The 22,110-nt window shown below is 49.7% G+C and overlaps 11 protein-coding genes across 11 annotated transcripts; 7 read left to right on the top strand and 4 right to left on the bottom strand.

The window, feature by feature from the left end:
- Nucleotides 1–983: 983 nt before the first annotated feature.
- Nucleotides 984–1,580, bottom strand: APUU_10238A (cupin domain-containing protein; the record flags this gene model as incomplete). Its single annotated transcript, XM_041698574.1, has 1 exon — nucleotides 984–1,580. The coding sequence occupies one exon, from the start codon at nucleotides 1,578–1,580 to the stop codon at nucleotides 984–986; it is 597 nt and encodes a 198-aa protein (XP_041549604.1).
- Nucleotides 1,581–2,137: 557 nt separating this feature from the next.
- Nucleotides 2,138–3,663, top strand: APUU_10239S (zinc-dependent alcohol dehydrogenase; the record flags this gene model as incomplete). The annotated part of the gene is made up of 5 exons (XM_041698585.1): nucleotides 2,138–2,258; nucleotides 2,331–2,426; nucleotides 2,475–2,702; nucleotides 2,757–3,337; nucleotides 3,385–3,663. The coding sequence occupies 5 exons, from the start codon at nucleotides 2,138–2,140 to the stop codon at nucleotides 3,661–3,663; spliced, it is 1,305 nt and encodes a 434-aa protein (XP_041549605.1).
- Nucleotides 3,664–3,882: 219 nt separating this feature from the next.
- Nucleotides 3,883–5,275, bottom strand: APUU_10240A (uncharacterized protein; the record flags this gene model as incomplete). The annotated part of the gene is made up of 4 exons (XM_041698597.1): nucleotides 3,883–4,198; nucleotides 4,248–4,417; nucleotides 4,468–4,895; nucleotides 4,945–5,275. 4 exons carry the CDS (start codon nucleotides 5,273–5,275, stop codon nucleotides 3,883–3,885), a joined length of 1,245 nt encoding a protein of 414 aa, XP_041549606.1.
- Nucleotides 5,276–5,798: 523 nt separating this feature from the next.
- On the top strand, nucleotides 5,799–6,767 carry APUU_10241S (uncharacterized protein; the record flags this gene model as incomplete). The annotated part of the gene is made up of 1 exon (XM_041698608.1): nucleotides 5,799–6,767. The coding sequence occupies one exon, from the start codon at nucleotides 5,799–5,801 to the stop codon at nucleotides 6,765–6,767; it is 969 nt and encodes a 322-aa protein (XP_041549607.1).
- A 212-nt stretch (nucleotides 6,768–6,979) lies between these two features.
- Nucleotides 6,980–8,635, bottom strand: APUU_10242A (uncharacterized protein; the record flags this gene model as incomplete). The annotated part of the gene is made up of 1 exon (XM_041698619.1): nucleotides 6,980–8,635. The coding sequence occupies one exon, from the start codon at nucleotides 8,633–8,635 to the stop codon at nucleotides 6,980–6,982; it is 1,656 nt and encodes a 551-aa protein (XP_041549608.1).
- A 1,711-nt stretch (nucleotides 8,636–10,346) lies between these two features.
- On the top strand, nucleotides 10,347–12,255 carry APUU_10243S (putative MFS transporter; the record flags this gene model as incomplete). Its single annotated transcript, XM_041698630.1, has 6 exons — nucleotides 10,347–10,367; nucleotides 10,425–10,435; nucleotides 10,486–10,627; nucleotides 10,679–10,869; nucleotides 10,925–11,882; nucleotides 11,941–12,255. The coding sequence occupies 6 exons, from the start codon at nucleotides 10,347–10,349 to the stop codon at nucleotides 12,253–12,255; spliced, it is 1,638 nt and encodes a 545-aa protein (XP_041549609.1).
- A 646-nt stretch (nucleotides 12,256–12,901) lies between these two features.
- Nucleotides 12,902–13,651, top strand: APUU_10244S (uncharacterized protein; the record flags this gene model as incomplete). Its single annotated transcript, XM_041698641.1, has 1 exon — nucleotides 12,902–13,651. One exon carries the CDS (start codon nucleotides 12,902–12,904, stop codon nucleotides 13,649–13,651), a length of 750 nt encoding a protein of 249 aa, XP_041549610.1.
- Nucleotides 13,652–14,077: 426 nt separating this feature from the next.
- APUU_10245S (uncharacterized protein) lies at nucleotides 14,078–14,545 on the top strand (the record flags this gene model as incomplete). The annotated part of the gene is made up of 1 exon (XM_041698652.1): nucleotides 14,078–14,545. One exon carries the CDS (start codon nucleotides 14,078–14,080, stop codon nucleotides 14,543–14,545), a length of 468 nt encoding a protein of 155 aa, XP_041549611.1.
- A 705-nt stretch (nucleotides 14,546–15,250) lies between these two features.
- On the bottom strand, nucleotides 15,251–16,300 carry APUU_10246A (DUF3632 domain-containing protein; the record flags this gene model as incomplete). Its single annotated transcript, XM_041698663.1, has 1 exon — nucleotides 15,251–16,300. The coding sequence occupies one exon, from the start codon at nucleotides 16,298–16,300 to the stop codon at nucleotides 15,251–15,253; it is 1,050 nt and encodes a 349-aa protein (XP_041549612.1).
- Nucleotides 16,301–17,308: 1,008 nt separating this feature from the next.
- APUU_10247S (uncharacterized protein) lies at nucleotides 17,309–18,061 on the top strand (the record flags this gene model as incomplete). The annotated part of the gene is made up of 1 exon (XM_041698674.1): nucleotides 17,309–18,061. The coding sequence occupies one exon, from the start codon at nucleotides 17,309–17,311 to the stop codon at nucleotides 18,059–18,061; it is 753 nt and encodes a 250-aa protein (XP_041549613.1).
- Nucleotides 18,062–20,439: 2,378 nt separating this feature from the next.
- Nucleotides 20,440–21,345, top strand: APUU_10248S (uncharacterized protein; the record flags this gene model as incomplete). Its single annotated transcript, XM_041698685.1, has 1 exon — nucleotides 20,440–21,345. One exon carries the CDS (start codon nucleotides 20,440–20,442, stop codon nucleotides 21,343–21,345), a length of 906 nt encoding a protein of 301 aa, XP_041549614.1.
- Nucleotides 21,346–22,110: the final 765 nt, after the last annotated feature.

A 22,110-nucleotide genomic window follows, 5' to 3' on the forward strand; every position in this document is an offset into this window, starting at 1 on the left:
CCGTACTACTCTAGGGACGTTATATAGATTAAGAATTACTGTGATCTATTAGCCAATTGTCTATTCCCAGAAATCTGACACAAGAACTCTTGTTTCCCGTCTAATTAAGGCAAGGGAGGGAGGTGAGCGACAAATGGAGATAGCATCCATAGAATAGGCATCATTGGAATATACTTTTGGAAGAGGTTCTTGAAGCGAAAGAAATGATAGTTCTGAATAGTTCTTGATGGAGATATTGATATCAAAGACCTTCGCTAATGAATGCTTGCTTGGTCATGGCTGAGGTTCATGATAGTATTGATGAAGAGTTCTAGTAAACAGGCAGAATATCATGACCTCCCTCGCTCTTTCCTTAACAATTCCAACTTGAGAATGAAACCAGTACCCTAGAAACATAAACACAACATTAACGCCTCCAAAACGTGAAATCCGACAGTATCGGGGAACTGTCATGGAGGTCTACCGTGGAACAGAAGAGTCCGCTTGGTTCCGCTGGTGACCGGCAGGTTCTGGCTCTCGCATTCCAAAGGGTCTTCATACCTGAATGCAGAACCCTTAGCTAAGGCGAGTTGAATGGATGATTATCATCGTCGCTTAGATCAGCCTTACATTGGCTCTAATCTTCGGGGCTTTGGCGCAGCCAGTAACACCGGCGGGATCATTCTAAATGAGTCGTCAGTTTGTGACACCCAATCAACCAATTGCCGTCGGCGGGTCTGCTGCCCCGGGGAGGAAGAACAACACTTGGCTTAAACTGTGGTTGGACACATTAAATGGTGTCCGGCATTCGAGCTGGCCCCAGCTAGCTTTGACAAGTACATATCAGGTATATAGATTTCGCCGACCGAAAAACCGCCGTCCATTTGAATATCTTAAAACTTTTTTGGCGATAAGAACTCGCATATTTCCTTGTAGAATTTACTCATAAAACAATTATTCCACGTGCCTTCCAACTTGCCTGATCCTAGGGGCTGATAGATTATTCATTTATGCAGAGACAGTGCCAGATCCTGATGCAACTCCTTCCCCCCTACCTTTACAGGCTCAATGGGCTGGAAAACAAAAAACACACGTAAGACACCGTTATTGTCCTCTGAACGGGTAATATTCCGCCACGAGTGAGCGGTGCCCCGCTGGACGAAAACATCACCCTTTTCTAGAGTCTTGGTCTCACCGGAGTCAAGAACCAACTCTGTAGTTCCGTCAATGACAACGCCGTAGTCAAGGCTTGCAGTGCGGTGCATTGGGACGTCGATATTAGGCGGCACCTCGATGACTGTGCAGGATGTGCCGTTTTCTGGATTCAAAGGGCTGGGGTCATCCAGCTTGGCCGCGTATTGTTTGATGTCGAGATTTGCTTCCGCTTCTGGTGTGGCCGATGTAGGGGGGGAAAGACCTTTAACCGGAAATGTTGTGGTCGCGTAGGCGAGTGCATAGTCAGATGTAGTCGGCTTTCCTGGGGGCACTGGGAACCCTGCAAAGGGAACGTGGGCATCAATATCGTTGTCGAAAACAGCCTTTCCGGTTCGGCGGTCGTGGGTGGTAATTATTCGATTGAAGGGAACAGGTTGGTGCGCCATTTTGACGTTCTTGTTGCTAGATTAATTGAATATAATATGGATTGTTTAATAGATTAGATACTGGTCGAGAGTTCTGACTATTCTTATAACGACCCTGACAAGGTCGAGACAGATTCGAATACCAGTGCGTCATATACGCAAAGGCAGTGACGACAAGGGATAAACCGTGGTAACAAAGCTGTCTCGCAATACACCGGAGTTGCCTGACACCCAACCAGGTTCGAGTCCTCTCAAACGCAAACAGTATGAATGATTTCCGACTGGCCGGATAGTTTTGCCACAAGAAAACAAGGCAATTCTGACGGTTTCTACATGGCAGTCATGATGATGTAGAATTCTAGGCCGCATGGATACATTGGAAGCAACGTGAACAGGAAATAAGAAAATGGTCTCGGGGTTCTTCGGAGATCAAACGTCACAATGACGTGGAACGCTACACGGGCTGTACTGGGGCCAAGGGAGCCGCGTTTGTCTATATAGTCTTCAATCTACCACCCACGTTCAACGTGCAGGAGTTTCATTGCCCTCACATATTAGTGACCTATCCTACCGCAAAAATGTCCAGCGAGAAGCCCGCAATCACTACAGACATCAGCAACTATGGTGATACTGGCTATGGAGACGACAGCCTGACCATGAAAGCCCTGACTTGGCAAGGAAAGAATCAGGTCAAGCTTGGTAAATATACCATTGGGCACCACAATATATAGCTATAATTGAAAGTGTGCTGACAGTTCGATTGGGCTGAAGTGGAGACAGCCCGACCAACTATCGTTGATGACGAGGATGTTATCCTGAAGATAACAGGAAGTACGATCTGTGGCAGTGATCTCCATCTCCTTCATTGTACGTGCCTTGCCCCCAAATCTAGCGGCATGCTGATACCGTCCACAGCGGCCATCCCTGAACTGCACAAAGGCGACATTTTAGGGCATGAGTTTTGCGGGATCGTAGAGAAAATCGGACCCAAGGTCAAGAAGCGCAAGATTGGCGAGCGAGCTGTGGCTTCTTTCCAGATCGCGTGCGGGAAGTGCTATTACTGCGAAAAGAAATTGTCGTCGTTGTGTGAAAGAACGAATGGAAGCGCCACCGCAAAATCACTTTATGGACGCCGAACCGCAGGTATGTTGCCTGGAGGATTTTCCAGCCCATGGACTCATCAATAACCCAATATAGGTATGTTTGGATACTCGCACTTCACCGGGGGGTTTGCAGGGGGGCAAGCTGAATTTGTGCGGGTTCCGTTTGGGGATGTGAATCTACTGCCGTTGCCAGACAATGTCCCCGATGAACAGGGCCTCTATCTATCTGACGTGTTGGGCACGTCGTGGAATGCTGTTGTTGACACAGGCGTTAAACAGGGGGACACGGTTGCCATATGGGGAGCAGGCCCAATTGGGCAGATGGCAGCTGAGTTTGCCGTCGTGAATGGAGCAAGCCGAATCATCATGATTGACGGCGGAGATGGAAGATGGCGGCTGGATTTCATGAAGACGAAGGTTCAGAACCTGGAGACCATTGACTTTACCAGACTTCCACGCGGCGAAACAGTGGTGACTATGTTGAAAAAGTTGTGCGATGGGCGCGGTCCAGACATCGCCATTGAGTGTGCCGCTGGCGAGTACGCAAAAGGGTTCGGCCACGCCATCCAGAGATCGTTGGGCATGGAAAACGACACGTCGGAACTCCTGAACGAGATGATTGAATCGGTCAGGGGATTCGGGTCTTGTGGAGTGACTGGCGTGTATACCGGCTACGTATGTGACCAGGCTGATAGAGTCTGTTGGTGCTAACTCTTGTTTAGTGCAACCACTTCAATATCGGGTCCCTGATGGAGACGGGGATTCACCTGAACGGAAATGGCCAGGCACCTGTGCAGAAGTACTGGGAGGAGCTACTTCGCCTGATACAGCAAGGCAAAATCTCTCCTTGTGATATGGTCACCCATCGCTTTGATCTCAGCGATATGGAGAAGGTCTATGAGCTATTTAACAATCGTGCAGATGGCATGCAGAAGGTCTTCGTCCAGACAAGCTTCTCGGCGCCCAGACATCCCTCGTCTCCCGCGCTGACAGTGTTGTGAACAATTACCTGCAAAGCTTTAACCCTACTAAGGGCTGGCGCGTGGTATTCGTGAATTGACTCCTTTAATAGGAAATAAGCAAAAAAAACAAACAATAGTACTGTTTGCTGCCATCTGCTTAAATCAATCTCTCAGGGCGTGTTCAATAAGTACTAAAATGGAAAGGAAAGGTCATTGACACCAGTATATATGTAGAAAAGCTCTAATGAACATTACTTCTTATTTATCATCCACCTCCCGAACCTCAAACGCTATCATCCCATTAGATTCCACCATGTGCTCATTATGGAGCTTACGGGCTGTATCTACACCAGCCGCTGGCACACGATACTCAAACCGCTTCCCAGGCCCCGGTAGTCGGCCATCAGCCAACGGATATGGGAATGGGAGATACTTTGGCAGTAGACCCAATTGAATCAGGACCGTCGCCTGGTCCCAGGCAATGTGTTCGTGATACAGACGATCGCCGCGGATATTTACCACCGACGTGAAGGGGATTCGTAGCGACTTGCCGGTTGGGGGGATGCCGGGGATTCTATCATTCATGAGTATACAGATAAGCAGTGCGATCAGTCAATACTTACAGCCAGTCGACGACCTTGTTATGGGTGAGGCAGAAGATAAATTCGTCTACCACACGATCCACGCCCACGGTCCGGCTGATGAGTTCCAGACTCGTATCGTCGGGGTTGTTGAAGATGAAGTGGTTTAAATAGAACTTGCTCAAGCGCTCTCGCCCAATACCGCCGGTTAACTGGAGATATTAGTATGACTGCCAGTAGCAGACGGTCTGCTTTTACTCACAGTGGGAACGTGGTTGACATATGGCTCCTGGACCATAGTGGCCATCGTCTTCTCGACCGAGCGATCGGCAAACTCAAAGTACGTGTGTTCTTCCCAAATCTTCTCGAGATCAAAGTACGGGCCATTCAAGTGTTTCTTGATGAATGTCAAGGAGCGCGTGTGAGCCACGCCAGCGGAGGACATATTGAAGTCCGCATGGCCGGGGATGATGAATCCGGAAGAGGATACCTCGGGGTAAGAATGGACTTTAACCAACTCCGAATCTTCTTTTTTCGGTTTTGACGCATCCAAATGCAGCAAAGATGGGGTCACTGCGACGTCCCAAGCATCGAAGAATACCCCGGCAGCGAACTTCCCGGGTTCAGATACCGCTGCGCCGTAAAGGAGATCTCCGAACCCCGGGGCGTAGTCGGCTTGAGAACCGTATACTGCATTTGTTAACGGGAGCATCAAGACAATAAGTCAGGTTGGTCAGACCTAATAAGCCAAAGCTATCCTTCTTATCACATTCCGTCAAAGAAGCCAAGGCCTGAGCGGCATCACGCAGGAGATCAAATACAGAAGACGGGCTCGCGCTTGACTCTGAATCGAAAGTAATTTGAGCGACTGCAAAGCTTTCCTCCGCCCACTTCTGTAGTGGTTCAGGGTCCAGGGTATGATTATTGGCCTGTGATTCCGCATGGCTGGCGGCTCTAACTAAGACTAAACCCGGACCACGTCCGCGCCGTGATAGAGGAGGCTGCAGCACAATTCCGGGAGAGATTTCCACGGAGGGAGCAGAGGGGATAGATGTAGAGTCAGAGGACATGGCGATCTGTTGTTGTATGGGTTCAATGCAGAAATCTGAGGGGAGAAGTAGACTATATGGGCGGATATGTTCCTGGCGGATGGCGTTCGGGGCGGATCTCGGAGTCTCCAAATTGGCTCGGACTTCCGGTTGAGGGACGATGACTTTTATTGGATAGAATTGGATAGTACACTGGTGAAGTGCATTCAATGTTTGCTTACAAAATGAAAGCTGTGATGGGACGATCTTCAGTACAAGATGCGGGGAGCGCTGCCTCAGGTGTCCACGGCTGTTAGCCGATCAGGTGACATGACAGCTGTGTCACGTGGAGTAGCTTCACTTGCGACGGGAGCTGCAAGTCAACACAGCTCAAGACAACAGAAACACAACTTGACGAATTGACGATCGCTCCCTCCTCTACCCCTAACCCTGTCTCTCTCCCTCATCCCTGCATTCGCAATACAGCTGCAGTGAAAGCGAAAACTCGTCAGGGCACGCAAACCCAACCCTTTGTGACTTGGTCGTCACCTCGAAGACCACCAAGATGAACGCCGAAGTGCAATCCGCGCTCTCAACATTCGAAAGCCGGCTCAATTCCCTCGTCACAACACTCACAACATCACCGACGGCTTCAGGGGCACCCACTGCAGCAGTGAACCTCCTCACCGCCGACGACACGCTCACATCCACAATCGACACCCTAAAACAACACCAGGCCAACTACGCGCGCATCCTGCAGCTACGTGCAGAAGCACAGAGCCTAGAAGATCGGGTTAAAGACATCGTCCGCCTAGTCGTGCGCTACGAGAAGGACATCCGGGAAACATGCGGCGATGACGGGTCAGATAGTGACTCTGACGACTCCGACTACTCCGGTTCAGATCAAGATATGGACGCGGAGGACAAACCGGAGCGCATTTCTCGGAGGCGGAACGAGATCGATTATAAGCTTCTGCTTGACTTTGCACGGCGGATAAGCAAATATAACCTCGAGGCGGCGGCCGATGCAGCGGCGGGGATGACGAAGAATAGTCAAGTGACAACAGGGCAGGATACAGAAATGGGCGGGATAAATGCAAATGGGGCCCAGGATGGGAATTCAGACGCAGAGCCCGTTGCTGCCGTTACGAAGGACGCTACGTCGTGGCTGGACGAGTCGGCGAATATGACGCGGCAGGTGTACATGCTTCCTTATCCGATGGAAGACCGGATACGGATGGGGCTCATGGGGCAGATACAGCTTGCGGCGGCGGAGGGGAGACCTGGATTTGATTCAGACAAGGAGGTTGAGAGGTTGATCCGGGAGGCTGAGGGCGTGGGAGTTGCGGATGCTGTCGCCCCTGCGCCTGCTCCGGTTGGGGAGGAGACGAAGCGTGTCAATGAGGCTGCAAAGGCGGCTGCGCATGCTGGGTCTGCGGCCACTACTAGGGTGTCGGTGGCTCCGGCGCCGAAGCCGAAGCCCAAGGCTGCGTTGGATTTGGATCTGTATGATCCGGATGAGGATGAGGATTGATGGTGACGTTAATGAAGGCTTCATCTGGTTCATAGTTTTCAACTGTCTATTCCTCCCCTTACGAGGAACTATTTACCAAGACCAATCTGTATAATATCACCTGCATACTCTGTTACAATACATCTACATTATTACGAACAGTAGGATTGGTGTATTCGAAGTTGGCTTCATTCAAATAAAACAAAAGAAAAGAGCAACGCATTAACACGTTATTATCGCACCGTCTCCGCCCAAAACGTATTCTTCCTCTCCTGCCACGTCTCGCGCCTGCGCAGATAATCCTCATCATTGGCCTTTGCTCTCTTACTCCGAGACAGAGATGGCGACTCCCACTTGCGCTTCCTGAGATAAACAGAAGACCGCTCTCCCCCTTCAAGCTCTCTAATCTTTTGCTGGGCAAACTCAAGCTGCCACGCATCCCACTCACTCCTCTCCTTCAACCTGCGAATCTCCTCGCCCAAAAGATCAAGGTGGTCCACAGCACAAGCCTTCTCAGCCTGCAATCGACGGATCGTATTCTCCAGACGACCAATCCTATTCAGGGCCTCGTCAAAGTCCCTCAGCTGGTCATCTGCGAACCCGAGCTTCCACGCGCTGCGCGAGGCATCGATTTCCAACTCCCAGATCCGTTTGTTGGCCCGGTCGAGCTCCTCAAGGGCCTCGTCGCGAGTAAGAGACTTTGTTGGACGGTGTTTGAGAGGGTTGTCTGTATGGGTCTCGGTGTCTTTGTACTGGGCGGCCCAGAAGGGACCGCGGCCTGCGTAAATGGGTCCGGTGTATTCGCTAATGACACTCTTTGTTGGAGCGGGTGGTACGACCGGGGCCTCGTCTGCCATTTCCTGATCTGCGTGGCAGGTGATGACAGGAACGGCCGGTCTTCTGCCAGGTGATGCTGGAGACAGGGGCCTGGGCTGCCGGCGTGGGTCGGCGGCGGGATTCACAATGGTTTCGCCCTTGGAAGGCACTCCTTTGCAACTGGGAAAGGCGAATTGATCCGTGGGTGCTGGAGAGTTCTCTGGCTCCTGCTTGATGACGGTTGTTTTCTTAGTGGTTGACTCTGTGTCTGTCGACATTGTAGTGGTTGGTTGGGATATAGTAGAGACAGGGAGGGGTGGGAGAGGTCTATTTGGGGCTGGAGTCTTCGTCTTCAGCTGTTTGCTGCGGTTCTTCTGGCGGCGCATTTCGGCTTTAACCTGATTAGTTGGTCGCTCTGAGGGCCTGCTGTCCGTTTGTCGTTGGGCCTTTGTGTCTGGCTTTTTGGTGGTTGTCTTCTGGGAGACAACCTTCACCTGAGAGACGGGCCTGACAGCAGTGGTAATAGTAGGGATTTCGGTCTCATTTAGCCACGCGAGGATGGTACTGTTAAGCGGAGACTCTGGCATTTCATCTCGGCCTGTGAAGTGAATGACCTTTGAGTCTGCGTTCTCTTTGTCTGCAGCTGGGTGTGTCCGGCCCAGCCGTGCAGATGCCTTCAACGGCGGCTCAAATAGTCTCTGGTTATACGCATCTTCAATAGCTCTGGCGCGTGTGATAAGATCTAGCGGCGGGCCGAAAAAAAAGTCGTCGTCCTCGGGATACTCAGACAGAAATGCGAGGGGGTCGTCTTCACACTTTAGCTCAGTCTTGACTCCTTCGTTGCTGGGAACTGGGTCTTCCGCGCCAGGAATAAACCAGTCATCTGCCGTTTCTCCTGAGACTACCTTTGAGGTATGAATAGTCCGACCGTTGCGATCGAGGCCTTTTCTCCCCTGGTAGACGATATCCTCGTCGTCTGATGGTTCAGGAGTGAGTTCCTGGCTGAACAGTGTGGCTGCGTTGTGATAGCACGCGGCGGATTCCGCGATTTGACTGGAATTCGAGAGTTTCATAGTGGTTAATATGGTCGAAGTAATATATATATATGTATATATTAGAATGGGTATCTGGTGGTGATAACGCTCTGATAGCAGGGGTGTCGATGTGGTGATAAGTGATGAGAATAAATCATATATAGACTCGGACATGGTGAGTATTATGTATGCCGTTTCAAAGCGGTACTCCTTCACGCCATATAAAGGGCTTTTGACCGAGTTGTGATCAGCGTCTTTCAGCATGTTGCGATTGATATGAAAGATGGTTTGTGCAGACTTTGATTGTGCCTAACAAAGACCTCAAACCACCCTGGGATTATCACTGGATATGTATTGCGGTAGTTTAGGGAACAATACACATTAACCAAAGTCCAGAGCAAAAGTGGCTATACCCAGCACTGCTGAAAGCATTGACTTTCCTCTTTGGGACCGGCGCCACACCCATAGACAGAATATCCTGAGCCCTGGGCCTTGAAGGTTAGGTCTAGACCGTTGACTCAAAACCCCGCCTGGAGAGCCGCCCTGGTCGAACTGAAGCGGATGTAGTACTGCTGGCATACGCTCTACCCCCTGGCGAGTGCATATATTTATTCCATTGAAGAGAGGGCTGGTGGCCACCAAAATGGCACAGTATATTTAGCTACAGAGGGTGGTTACACTACGGAGAGAGTAAAAAGAAAGTCATTCCGATATCTAGTATTTGCCCTGAATACTATAGCCATCGCGTATCGAGTACCTGTCCCTGCTAATGTGAGGCAACGTGCCTTCCACGAGACTGGCGATGTGCCCAAGATTGCTCAGATACAGGCCCAGACACACCTGGCTGCCTCGCGACCACCCAAACAACTGAAGGCTTCCCCAGACCTTGGAATGCAACTGTCATAGACTGAATAGATGCCGCGGAACTGACAGTACGCCAATAAGACCTGGCGGGGAACTGGGTCTAGACCATAGGAGCTGCAAAGTTTAATCGAGAAACGAGGGCCTCGTAATGTCAGATTTGCCGATGGGGCTGTCGTCGGGATAACCCGATTGATCAGGCTTGTAGCAAGATCTCATATTGAGGCTGATATGGTCAGTATGATGACCCGGAGAGTCGAAGCAGTACTCTGCATGGACGAGCAGCTAACCGGCATTCTAACTGGACGGAAGACAGCAACCCAAGAGCTCCGTGCGAGACGGAAATGGCAGGGGGCTGATTAGTGGCGAAACGGTGCGGCATCTGGCAGAGGAACCCATTGCCGGGCGCATCAAGAAGGCATTCCCAAGCGAGGACGGTACGGTCCGATAGGTCCTTTGCGTTCTCCTCGGTCGACTAAGCTTGACACCACGACAGAACCATGGTTCTGGGCTATCTCATGGTTAAATGGCTATCTCGATGCTTGAGTACGAGGGCAAGGCCGGGACATGCACCCCTGACATCTGCCGCGCAAGCAGACAGCTGGGCCGTCCGCGCGTAACGATGAAGAGAAAGAATGCGGGGAAATGACAGCTTGGACTGGGGCATATGGGGGATTGCCACCAGTCGGAATCCGAGATGAAATGCCGGAGCTTGACTTGCACTTTGCTCCATAGCGGATTTATGCCGCCCCCGTCTCCCCGCATTCTGTTATGGAGGTGGATACTATAAAAGGGGGTTGTGTGGGCGCGTTTGTTCCAACTTCTCGGTAGGATTATTCTACCTGGAGTACCCAGTATCTGTCGTCCACTTCTGTGGCTAGCCGACAAGATGAATTCTAATTATGACAATGTAAGTGCCTGGAATTCGGTTGGGTGGTGCACTATTGACACACGTTCTCGCGTATAGGAGCGCAACGAGTCAGTACCTATGATTCTCTATTCACAGTCTACAGTAACTGACAGACTAGACTGGAGCACGAGCTCCATACTGAGATCATTCCCGGGACAGAGATCATGACCGATGTTGGCACACATCATTTCGTCAAGTCGTCCTCCCATCCAGACCGAGTGCTCGTGCCGCAGCCATCGAATGACCCTCATGATCCCCTCGTACGATTCCCTTCTGGATGCTACAGGATTATACATTGACCATACTTCCAGAACTGGTCGAGGATGAGGAAGCTTGTCGTCATGGCCAGTGTTACCACCATGACGTTCAGCCAGGGCTTCGGACCGCTAGCCCTAGCTCCCATGTTCCCCCAACTGATGGAGGCCTTTGATGCCAGCCTCGCCGATGTGGTCAAGTTCACCGGCGTTTGTATTCTGGTACTGGGCTTTAGTAACTTCTTCTGGTAGACCTATCTTTCCGAATATCCTGATATTTACACCGCCGTCTGACTGTCCTAGGATCCCAATCCAAACCACCTTCGGCCGACGACCAGTCCTCATATTCTCCACGCTTATCTTCGTCGTCAGCAATATTTGGCGAGCAACAGCAAAAGACTACGGGAGTTACATGGGCGCATGCGTCTTGAATGGATTCGGCGCTGGACCCGCAGAGACATCCCAGCCGGAGATCATCGCAGACATCCTCTTCCTCCACGAGAGAGGCGCATACAACACCTTATACTTTACTTTCTACTTCGGCTCTCTCATGGTCGGACCCATCGTTTCTGGCCCGATGGCAGAGCGGGTCGGCTGGCGTAACTTCTTCTGGTTGAACGTCGGTCTTCTAGGGCTCGCTCTGCTGCTGGTAGTATTTTGTTTCCCTGAGACGAAATGGAGTCGCATTACCCCTATAGACGGCAGTGACGCTGCATTGCAGTCGTCGGATACTACGTCGGACCCTGAGAAGCCGGGCGAAAGTACATTCCACGAGAACGTCACCGGCGAAACCGACAATACCACTCCCGTCTCGCACGTAGGCAAAGGAACTCCGTCCAAGCAGCAATTCAAGCTATGGCAACCACCAAGTAACGGGTTCAAGACACTTCTCACCAGCTTCTGGATCCCTTGGAAACTACACATCTTCCCTATTGTTGAACTCGCCGCGTTCAATGTCTCGTGGTCTGCTAGTGTCTTCCTAACTCTGAACCTGACGCAGAGCCAGGCATTCGCTGCACCACCATACAACTTCTCCAGCGAGACAATCGGGTTCTTCAATATCGCTATCCTGATAGGAGCGATAATCGGGCTGCTCACCAACGGGCCATTGTCGGATTGGATCTCCATGAGAGCGACAATTAAGAATGGCGGTATCCGTGAGCCCGAGATGAGGCTTCCAGCTGTCATTCCCTACCTCATCGTCAGTATAATCGGGAACTTCATCGTTGCGTTTGGGTACCAATACAAATGGGACTGGAGGGTAAGCCTCCCTTATACATCTACTGAGAGTCCAAGATACTAATAATAAACCTGCCTAGGCAATTGTCATAATCGGCTACACAGCCGCCGGAATCCAAGTCGCTGCACTCCCAGCAATCATCAGCACATACGCAGTCGACAGCTACAAACCAGCCGCAGGGTCCATCTTCGTGACCATCACCGTGAACAAGAATCTGTGGGGTTATGGGTTTAGTGAGTTCATCACGACCTGGATTGAGAAGGATGGCTTTGTCAAGCCGATTATGCTGAATATGTCGCTTGCTGTGCTTTGGTGCCTTTGCTGTATTCCGTTTTATGTTTATGGGAAGAGGCTGAGGAGGTTTACGGCCAAGTCTAAGGTGCATTCTATGTAGATTGGGTTTTACCTATTCGATGTTGATAGTATAATAGGCGTTTCACTTGTACGAATATATCTTTGTTGTGAGTTTGGTGATTGTATTCGTAAAGGGCTTGTTAGTGTCAATACTGGCCATTGTCACAAACAAAGACCTTATTCCATCCAATGTAGGATTTCCAGGGGTGTGGCATTGTATGAATATGACTCTGAGACGCATTGATCGTGGTGAACACTACTGGAGGGGGAGATATACCATCACCTGAAACGCCGTCAAAGCTACCAAATAGTTTCATTATACCGAAGATCGTATAAAATGGTGCGCAGTACGCATCACGCGAGTGTCATCGAGTCCACCCGATCGCCTATTGCAACTTCTATTCAGCATCCCAGGAACAATCGACCAGAGCCCATTCAAAAGAGAGATTCTCACATACAAGCTCTCGATCGAACATAGCCCTAAGCAGAGGGTAGATCATTATGACCGACCAATACTTCGACGCAGGCATTTCGCAACTCCTGGAATCCTTCAACCATAACAACCAGGACACAAGCAACGAATATGCATCCTGCCAAGCGGACTCCTGTCTCGACAACGCTCTCCTTGAAACCATGGCCATGCCTGGCTCGACTTCTGCGCAACATATGATCCGAATGGCGATGGCATGACCGACGGGAATACGCCTCAGGACTCAATGCACTCGGTGATGAGGTCAAGTGGAGATAGCCCAGCGAGCTCCGGGAACGAGCCGTCCATCTCTACACCAATTGAAGAAGCGGCCGTTGTAGAGTCTGTCCCTGGGCCGCATGAAAGGTTACAGGATTCACTGAACGAGTTGGATAAGGAGATCGGCCGCGCACAGGGGTGGGGGGAAGTAAGAACGGCAACGAAGGAGATTCAACGACTCGGCGCTATGCTTCTGAAAGAGCAGAAGAAATGTCGCAAAACGGCAGGGGAGTTGAGTAAAGCCACGAGATGTATTACGATTCTCCAGGGCCGACTCAATGACGTACGAATGAAATCAAGACGGGAGGCTGAAGAGTTTCGAAAGATATTAAGAGAGACGATCAGGGAGCAGCGAGAGACACGACGGAGGTTTGTCGGGATGATTCGCGAAAAGAACAGATCGAGTGCTGAAACTGCATGCCGTCATGCAAAGGTGCAGAATGTAGTCACGGTCCTGAAGGGCACGATTGAGACGTGGAAGATGCTAAGGGGGGTACCTGTAGAAGAGCGGGCTCGCCTATTGAACGCTCGTACGACGATGCTGGAAGCTCGTAATAGAGATTCGCAACTGCAGTTCGAGAGGATCCGACGCAGGGTCGAGGAAATGGACGATGAGTGGGAGGCACTCCTGATAGAGGAAGAACCGAAGGAGGACGTGGTAGAAGAAGAGGTGTCGGATAGTTGTTAATATGCAATACAATTTCGAATTTAACTGTCAACAAAGAATAAGCCGGAATAGGGCGTAGTAAGACCTCGTTTGAAGCTGAATACGTTGGTTATCCAGACACAGAGTTCCCCATTCGGGCTCCAGGTGTTGATAGCGATGTTGGATAAAGGCTATGTTGAATTCAGGGCATTCCAAGGCGCGCCATTGACACACCAATACTCACAATGAACGTTACATCAAAGGCGCAATCATTCCGATAGACACAAAGATGAAAGAAAAACGAAATGATATAGGCCACAATGGAACAAAACTCCACGCCGATGTCTACAAATAGCAGAGAAACCCGGGCCGTACTGAAGCATTGGGTTTGTCTTATCTAGAGCCGAGAGGACTAACCAAAGCCCTGCTTATATCCTTTGGATCTAATATATCATTTCTTCACCGAAAATGACTTCCTGCATTGAATCTCCACAGGGCAATGGGCAAATTCTCGAATCCGAAGCTATTGCTACCCGCGACCACCTGGATATGTGCATGACTGTCGAGGCTCAGTCGGGCGACGATGAGTCCACCAAAGCTTTCACGCCGGAGCCAAGCTCAAGTGACGGGAGCTCGATGTTGCACTGCAGTGGCGAGGGTACAGAAATAGGGGAGCTGCCAGATGCGGCATTAGCAACAGCCCAGATAACAGTGGTCAAGGGCGCGCGCAGCTCTACAGCTAAGCAGTTTGTCCCAACGAAGGCACCTCCACGAGCCCGTATGAAACGCCGCTTCCAACCGTATCCTCGCAGAGGTTATACAGGTAGTGCGGTGACTCCCCTTTTGTTGAAGAGGAGGAGTCCGCTGAGTAGTGATGTATTGAGCCAAACTTCCAGTCGGAGTGACACGTCCACAGAACATGATGTTGTTGTCTAGTTGGTTTTTGATGTATTCATATTCAGTCTTGTATCATACTAGATGGGAGATAATGTATGGAGATATTTGGTTTTCCAGATTATATTGTCCTATTACCAAAGGTTTTTCATAGCAAATAATCGAGTCAAGCAGAACCAGGTAGATGTGTAGGTCGTAGTGCGTAGTGTGGAAAAGTCTCTACTAGATTGATATTAGAGGAGTGCATGATTTTTATTTAAACACAGCTATATAAGGCCTATTTATACCTGTTTATCCTAATACTAAGAATAAGTAAGGTCTCCTGTATAATCTTTATATTAAAGTATTTAATCACTATATAAATAGTGAATATCGACCTTGTGACTCATATATTAATAATAAAAGAGGTGAAGAACAACCCCTTCACTATAATCATCAATGTCGACACGTAGCAGGTCGATGTATAATGAACGATGGTACATATATACCCGTACTAGGTAAAACTACCATGTCGAGGATAACGTGGACCCTAACAGAATACAGCATAGAGGAGCGACAGAGCTGATATTGTAGGAATATTTGATAGTATGGTAATAATAGTTTTATAGCCTTATAGCTATATTTAGGATATTAGGACTGGACAGAATTATTCAACAAGTAGGGACAATCCAGTATCAACAATCTCTGGTATAAGGAGAATGTGTACATGACATTTTTGACTTTTCCTTCCAAGCTCCATCCAAGAGTTTACGCCTCTAGCTCCTCCACGAGTGCTAGGGGCTTGAGGCAGGAAAGATACTTATCCTGATGCAGGACATCACCACCATTCTTGTAAGCTGTGAGAATCTCAGAATTCCTTTGTTTGATCGTGTTGACCATGTACTGGATGCCATCAGTGGCAAGGCCCTCCAGAGCTTTCTCATGGGCCTCGTCAGCTTCTTCCTGGATCTCATGAAGCCGCTTCAGCCAGAACAAATATCTCCATGGGGAGAATCCAGCAGGTGATCGCTGTCCCACTTCCGATTGACGGAACTCCTCACCACCTTTGCTGATGTGGCTAGGGCAGTCGTTCCAATACACTTCTGATAGCAAAAGCAGGTTATGGCTTGCTATTCCCAGCCAAGCAACGGCAGCTGGTAACAGATGAAAGACCTCAAGCTGCTTGGTGCTTCGGTTGAGGTCTTCCTCGTCTGACTCTTCCCCACTGCGAAGTACTTGAGGATTTTCAAAGAGAGTGCGGAAGATCAGAAGGGTAACTTGGCACAGTCTATCCTTAGCAACACGAGCGGATGCAAGCTTCGCCAGGAATGTTGCAAAGTTCAGACGGTGTGTTCCCGACATCGAGGCACCGTGATTGATCCAGAAATCGGTCATATCACCAACAAAGAAGGGGAGGTCGTTCCACAGTGTCCCGTCAACGGTTCTTGCGATATCAATCCCATGACCTCCGCGTGCGGGTCTGATCAAAGGGCCCATTCCTTGAATGCGGAGGATATCGAGGACTATTCCCTCATGTTCAGGCGATTCGCACGAGATTGTTCGGCCCAGCTCGTAGTACATATGCCACAGGGAATGGATGTGGCCTTCGAGGGAGTCTACACCGTCTCCAATATCGCAGTATCGGCTGGTAACGACCCAGGTCCGGTTACTGAAGGCCATGTCTCGAACCCCCCTAAATTCGCCCCGAGCGATAGACTGGCGTGTACCTTCCTGGTCTCTGCGAGCATGGTCGATGGTTGCGGTAGATGGTGTGTCTCTCGGCAGAGAGCTCAGAAGAGAATCACGGAGATGGTCCATTTGGAAGACTGGCAATGTTGAATGCTAATTGAAATGGAATTCAGGTGCAGGATTTTTCAAATCAGTGTCGCTGTCAGCCACGTCTGCGTTGTTTTCGAGCCCTAATGCCAAGCTACGCTATTCTGTATACCGTATGGATCACACGCTTTTTATGCAAGAATATCGATGTGTTTTCTAGGGCGAATAAATACTCTATGCATTCTCCTTCATACAGAACACAAAATGCAAAATAGAGTAGCGATAGGATTTAGCCTGTAGCAACACTCAGTAACGTGACAACAATGATTTTGTGGGCTTTATGCGAATATTCATGGATATTGGGCTTGTGGAAAGCGATTCGACGACATGGTACGATCCAGTATTAACAATCCATGGCCAATAGAGACACAAAGACACAGTGAGAACACCGGCCTTGAATCCTCATTGTTTTACGTCTTCCCTTGAAGGCGATGAAACCAAGGGTAACAATACCTGTTCCATATCCATTGAGCTTATGAAAACAAATCCAGTATTATATGGTTGATGCATGCAATGGCCTACATCTGAAACGCAAGTCAACCAATGAAATACTATCATAAAAGCAATGCGAATTTCGTCCCTTGTCCCAGCCAATTTACCACTCAGGCCATAAAGGCACTTTAAACTGGGAGGATAAATAGTCTACCACCCAACGTCCACAAACCCTCCATCATCGTTCCCCACGGTTTTGAGTACTGTATCGACATCATATCTCCCGAGAGTCGCTCAGCTACTATGAATCCACCGTGGCCGAGATCGTTCAGCCCGCTATTCATTCCCTGCGGACCCACCGTCCTCAAACCTATCAAACAACAAGCACACAGGGTTTCTGCTTACCCTAACAGGATCAGGCCCTACAGTCCGACGACTATTGGCCTTCCAACAGACCTGCCATACCTGGCAGAGGACGAACGGGATCCTACACCAGTGGACAACAATCTTCCGCGCGAAAGAAAAATTCCACGCCCAACCCGGCATCTCAAAGCAAACATGAACAAGGCCGTGCGCCGTGAGAGTTCCCGTAAGGGCGATAAGACCGGATACTCCGGTATTGAGGCACAACAACAGATCTATGACTGGGAGGATAGTGCTCACCATACAGAGCAGCAAATTAAATCACCTCCTTATTTCTCCCCAGTGTTGGGATCTCAGCACGGCCTGCCAACGCCCCCTGGCTCCCTAGGACCAACCCGCACCCACACTCCGAGCGCCAGGCGATCCTACGAGGTCAGTCATGATTCTGCTTGGGATCATAACAGCGCGAATCTGCAGTCGTACCCAACGCCCCCTTCAACCCCGTCAATCGTCAGCCACCCCACTGGTAATCAATCAGGGGATGACCACGCGATAGACGCAGACTATGAAACCATGGACGGGGATCTATACGAGAGTTTGCACCGAGTGAACGAGCAGATGAGGATCCTTCGAAAGACGAGGTCCAACTCCCGAACGCAAATACGTCGCCTGAAAGAAAAGCATAGCGCTGCTGAAGCGCGTCTCAGGTTGGTCACAGAGGAGAATACTCAACTACACCGGGAAGCTGCGTATGACAGGGACCGGATTATCCACTTTGAGCGTGTCGTCCATAATCTCAATTACATGGTGGATCAGGGAAAGGATGATGTTGCTAATGCATTGAGAGAAATAGAGTGTCTGGAGGATCAGGTGGTGAGCTTGAAGAAGAGGCCGTGTGAGTTTGATGAGGAGGAGGAACGGTCCACGAAGAGGGGGAGATTATTCTAGTAGATGCATGGGGGGGCATGGTTGGCGTTGATATAGCATGTACTCCTTGAATGAACCTATTATTTTGAACAACCTGCAATGTACACAGAATTTGATTTAAGACTTGGAATGTACCGAACAAAAAAAAGATGGATTGTAGACCTAGCAAAAACAGCCACATGCCCATCATGGCAGGATTTGATAAGTATCATCGAAATTCTCGAACTGGCTGAAAAAGGCCTGTAAGAAGAAGTATTAGAATGTACAGAAAAGGTTCTGGCATCAAGAAACAATAAGAGTCTTGTTTCATACCTTTTGCATAATGAAAGATATAAAAGCCCTGATACCCCGCGAGGTACACAATGAACACCATGTAATGACTTGGAGATTCTCAAAGAGCCCTCTTAGGAGAGATGCCTTAACAACAAGCATCTTTGTTCAACGGCAACGCATACTGTCTGAGTCGTGTTATAAGTAGCAGCAGATCTGCAGAGTACACGGATCAGGTACGGAGGGCGCGCATAGTCTAGACCTTGTCAACCGGGTTATCAACTCCTAGTCCACAGTCAGACATGCATGGAAAAGCAGCTACCGACAGTAGACTCCGGGCGAAAAGCATTATAAGCATTACAGATGCCCTTCAGGCAAATGGAATGTTCGGGTCAAACCCCCAATTCCAAGGGCAGCAGGCCGACGCCTCCTGGTGCTCGGACGTTGGTCCATGGACCCTGCCTGATAATGAATCTGGCTGGCCAGAGATGGATCCCATAGATTGGCACGAAATTGACAAAGCTTTGGAAGTGTCGCGGAATATGATAAAGACTCATGCTGATCATGTATCTAGTACTGCGCTGGGACGACCACCGCTTGCTACTGTCAGTCCACAGCAGCTCACGACTGGGAGCTCTCTATCTACAGCCCACCCGAAGCACCGTTCCGATGATACCTCTCACAAGACCAACAGTTGCATCACTCCGCCAAATACGAGTCTCATTACTCCTCCACCAAAAGCAGTCAACATCGCCCGACCTGGTATCCAACCCTCAGTCCCGGGTGACAATCCCAACCGCGGAGTTCACAAAGCTGTTGGGCCCAGGAATCGCCCGATTCCCGTTAAGCCCGACGTGCCCCAGCGGACAAATATGCCAGCCCAATCGTTAAGTCAACAGAATAGGTCTGTGGCATCATACAGTAGCACGGGCCCAGGTAGATCCGCCGCAGCGCTCGCCAGGCACTTGATTGCGAGTCCTGGGATTACCTACGGTGCCAGACCTGGTCCCAGACCAGTTCCCCGGTACGTCCCCAAACCAGGGAACCGGGTAGATCCGTTTACGCAAGAACTACGCGCCTCGTATTGGGAAATAGGTCGTCTCCGGCGGATACTTCATCAATATAACATCCGCTATTGAGGGTCATGGGAACTACACCACGTGGCTGCAGTGGAACACGTGTTATCATAGCATGGATTCTATCGCGAATGATATTTTTGATTTTTTGTTTCTAGGTACAAGGAAGATTTGAGTTTAAAATTAATGCGGAATGTGAAAATAGATGTGACTGTGTTTGCGTAACTGTAGAACGTATATTTGGCCCTATATTGGAGTGTATACGCCAGGGAACAATTAGGGGAATTTCGCGTTCGCCATGTAATGTTACATGTTCTGCGTTGATATGTTTCGCCTAGTCCAGTGCAATCCTCCTGGTATCCATACTCTGGGGTTCCCATTGCTACAGGTGTATTAACGGTTAGACAATGTCTGTTGTTTTCGAGGGGCCCTTGGACGCACAGATATCCCGGACAAGTTTCGAAACGGAACGAAGCGTTATACCCTACCTTGTACCATGCATCTATATCAAATACCCCCTTTGTGTCTGGAGCAGAGAATGAATCTTTGTCAGCCACACCTTGCCAACAATGCAGACCAACCGGTATCAAGGATATGGAACTGTCTCCCCTCAGCCCCCTGTGAGATTGAAACCACCAGTGTTGCAGATATATAAAGTACGCGAAGGTCTTGGATGGGCATTGTTTTCTTTCCACTTACACCCTTTGGAATTCCTCATAATGGAATGAGTAAACCCCGATCAGGCCAGGATGGCCAAACCACAATCAAAGGTTCATCGGTCCAGAAGGGCACAATAGGGCTCTTGAATGGCATTGAAATGTCCTGAATACTACCAACTCGGCTGAAACACTCAAGAGGACAATGCCTAAGCTGAAGACGGCGCCCGGCAGATATATAAGACGGTCTCATGGGCCCCAGGGAACCGAAGCATCGCAGCATAGTCTACTCGGCCTAAAAGCTCACATTCATACCTTGATATCACTGCCAGGTCCATTCTCGATTAGCCGTTTCAGTTGATAGTCTACAGGTCTCCAACTAGTACGAATCGCAATAATGAACACTACCGGATGGGTGCATACTGATTGGATGCCTGAGATGAATTGTACAGCATCGGATGCAGTGGTTCCCACGCCTGGGCTTCCAAGTGAGCGTTTTGAACTTCATATGGACGCTGGAAGCCTGGACTCCGAACCACATCAAGCCCCGACGACGGCGACGATCAAGGATAATGGACCTATGAATCAGTCGAGGGCTCTTGAGAACAATACTGCCCCCGGCGATCGAAGGATACTGATGTGCGAGGCTGAGATTCAAGCACTGAGGGGTCATGTCTGTCAGATGCAAGTCACTCTCACCAGCACAACAAGGGATTTGGCCCAGCAGAATGCAGCACTGCAGCAGCTGCAGACCCATAAAAAGGAACAGCAGGACAGGTTCGCGGGTCCAGTGAAGAGTCCAAATAATGCCGAGCCCATGAGTCTTGAAGAGGAAGTCGAGATCGGAATCCTCCAAGCCCGGGTCGATGGCATGGAGAAAGAGCGAGCCGAAGCTGGGGCAGTGCTCAAGGTACTCAGGAAGCAGCGTGAAGACACTAAGAGCCAGCTCACACATGCAGACACGGTGATAGAGCGCCAGGAACACCGGATCCGCAGGCTTGAGGCATCTGTGCACAGGAAGGGTGAGCAAGTTGAAGACTTTGCGGTCTCTATTATGAAGGCTGACGACTATGCTCGACAACAGGCGGGTCTGATCGAGGACCTGAAACGACAGCTTTCAAGATCCAAGTGTGGACCTACACGGAGGAGGCCAACCATCGACGGGTCTGTAAGAGATGCTTATGTCGCTCGTAAGTTGGGGAATATAGCTCGTTCGAAGGACGAAAGCCCACGACGAACGCCCATACTAAGGAAGCTCAGTATGAAGCGTCTTCGGGTTGTTGGCAGGTCACCCAGTGTATAGAGCAGGTATATTCCAGTAGACTATAATCTATTTAATGTTTTCGTTGCATCTTTCTCTTGAGCCTAAATAAGCAAGTAGTATCTACATACGGAATAAAATGGTATTCAAATAGTGCACACAATATAGGCCCATCTCTGACACATCACGAGTCTACTGTCAATGGAAAAATACTTGTTCGCAGAAGTGGGTAGCCACACAAAGTGCATGTCATATTAGGGCTTGCATGATATCTGCCTGTAAAGCATTGCCCCCCCCCCAGCCCGATAGGATCATCAGTAGACAGACACGGGGATTCTGAATAGGCTTTTCACGTAGAGTCTTGTATCCACTGGCATTTATTCATGCTCTTGAAGTTCAAGGAGCCGACGCCACCACCTCCGACAGGGGACTCTTTGAACCTCCAGCCTTGAGACTCCATAAAACATACCTACAGGCACGTCCAGACAGGGACCCCCTTCGGGAGTAAAGGGGCAATTATGTACATCAGACAAGTGAAATAAAGCAACAAATGAACATTGTTCTGTTGTCTAGCATGTTCCCATGGCGTTGAAGCACAAGTAACAAAGAGAATGTCATTCACCGCAGATTCCACTTAACAACGAGACAAACGAGATTAATAGACAAACGAGAGGAAGTGCTACGCCATCAGTCATATAAGAATCCGCTCCTGTGCCCTCCTAGAGTGTCTCGCTTGGCAGCTGCCACAGGAAGACTTCATCCTCCTTTTCAGGTTCCACACTTCGTTAAAGGCAGTTTCCAGCTTCA

This window comes from Aspergillus puulaauensis, chromosome 1 (genome assembly GCF_016861865.1).
Source record: "Aspergillus puulaauensis MK2 DNA, chromosome 1, nearly complete sequence".
NCBI lineage: Eukaryota > Fungi > Ascomycota > Eurotiomycetes > Eurotiales > Aspergillaceae > Aspergillus > Aspergillus puulaauensis.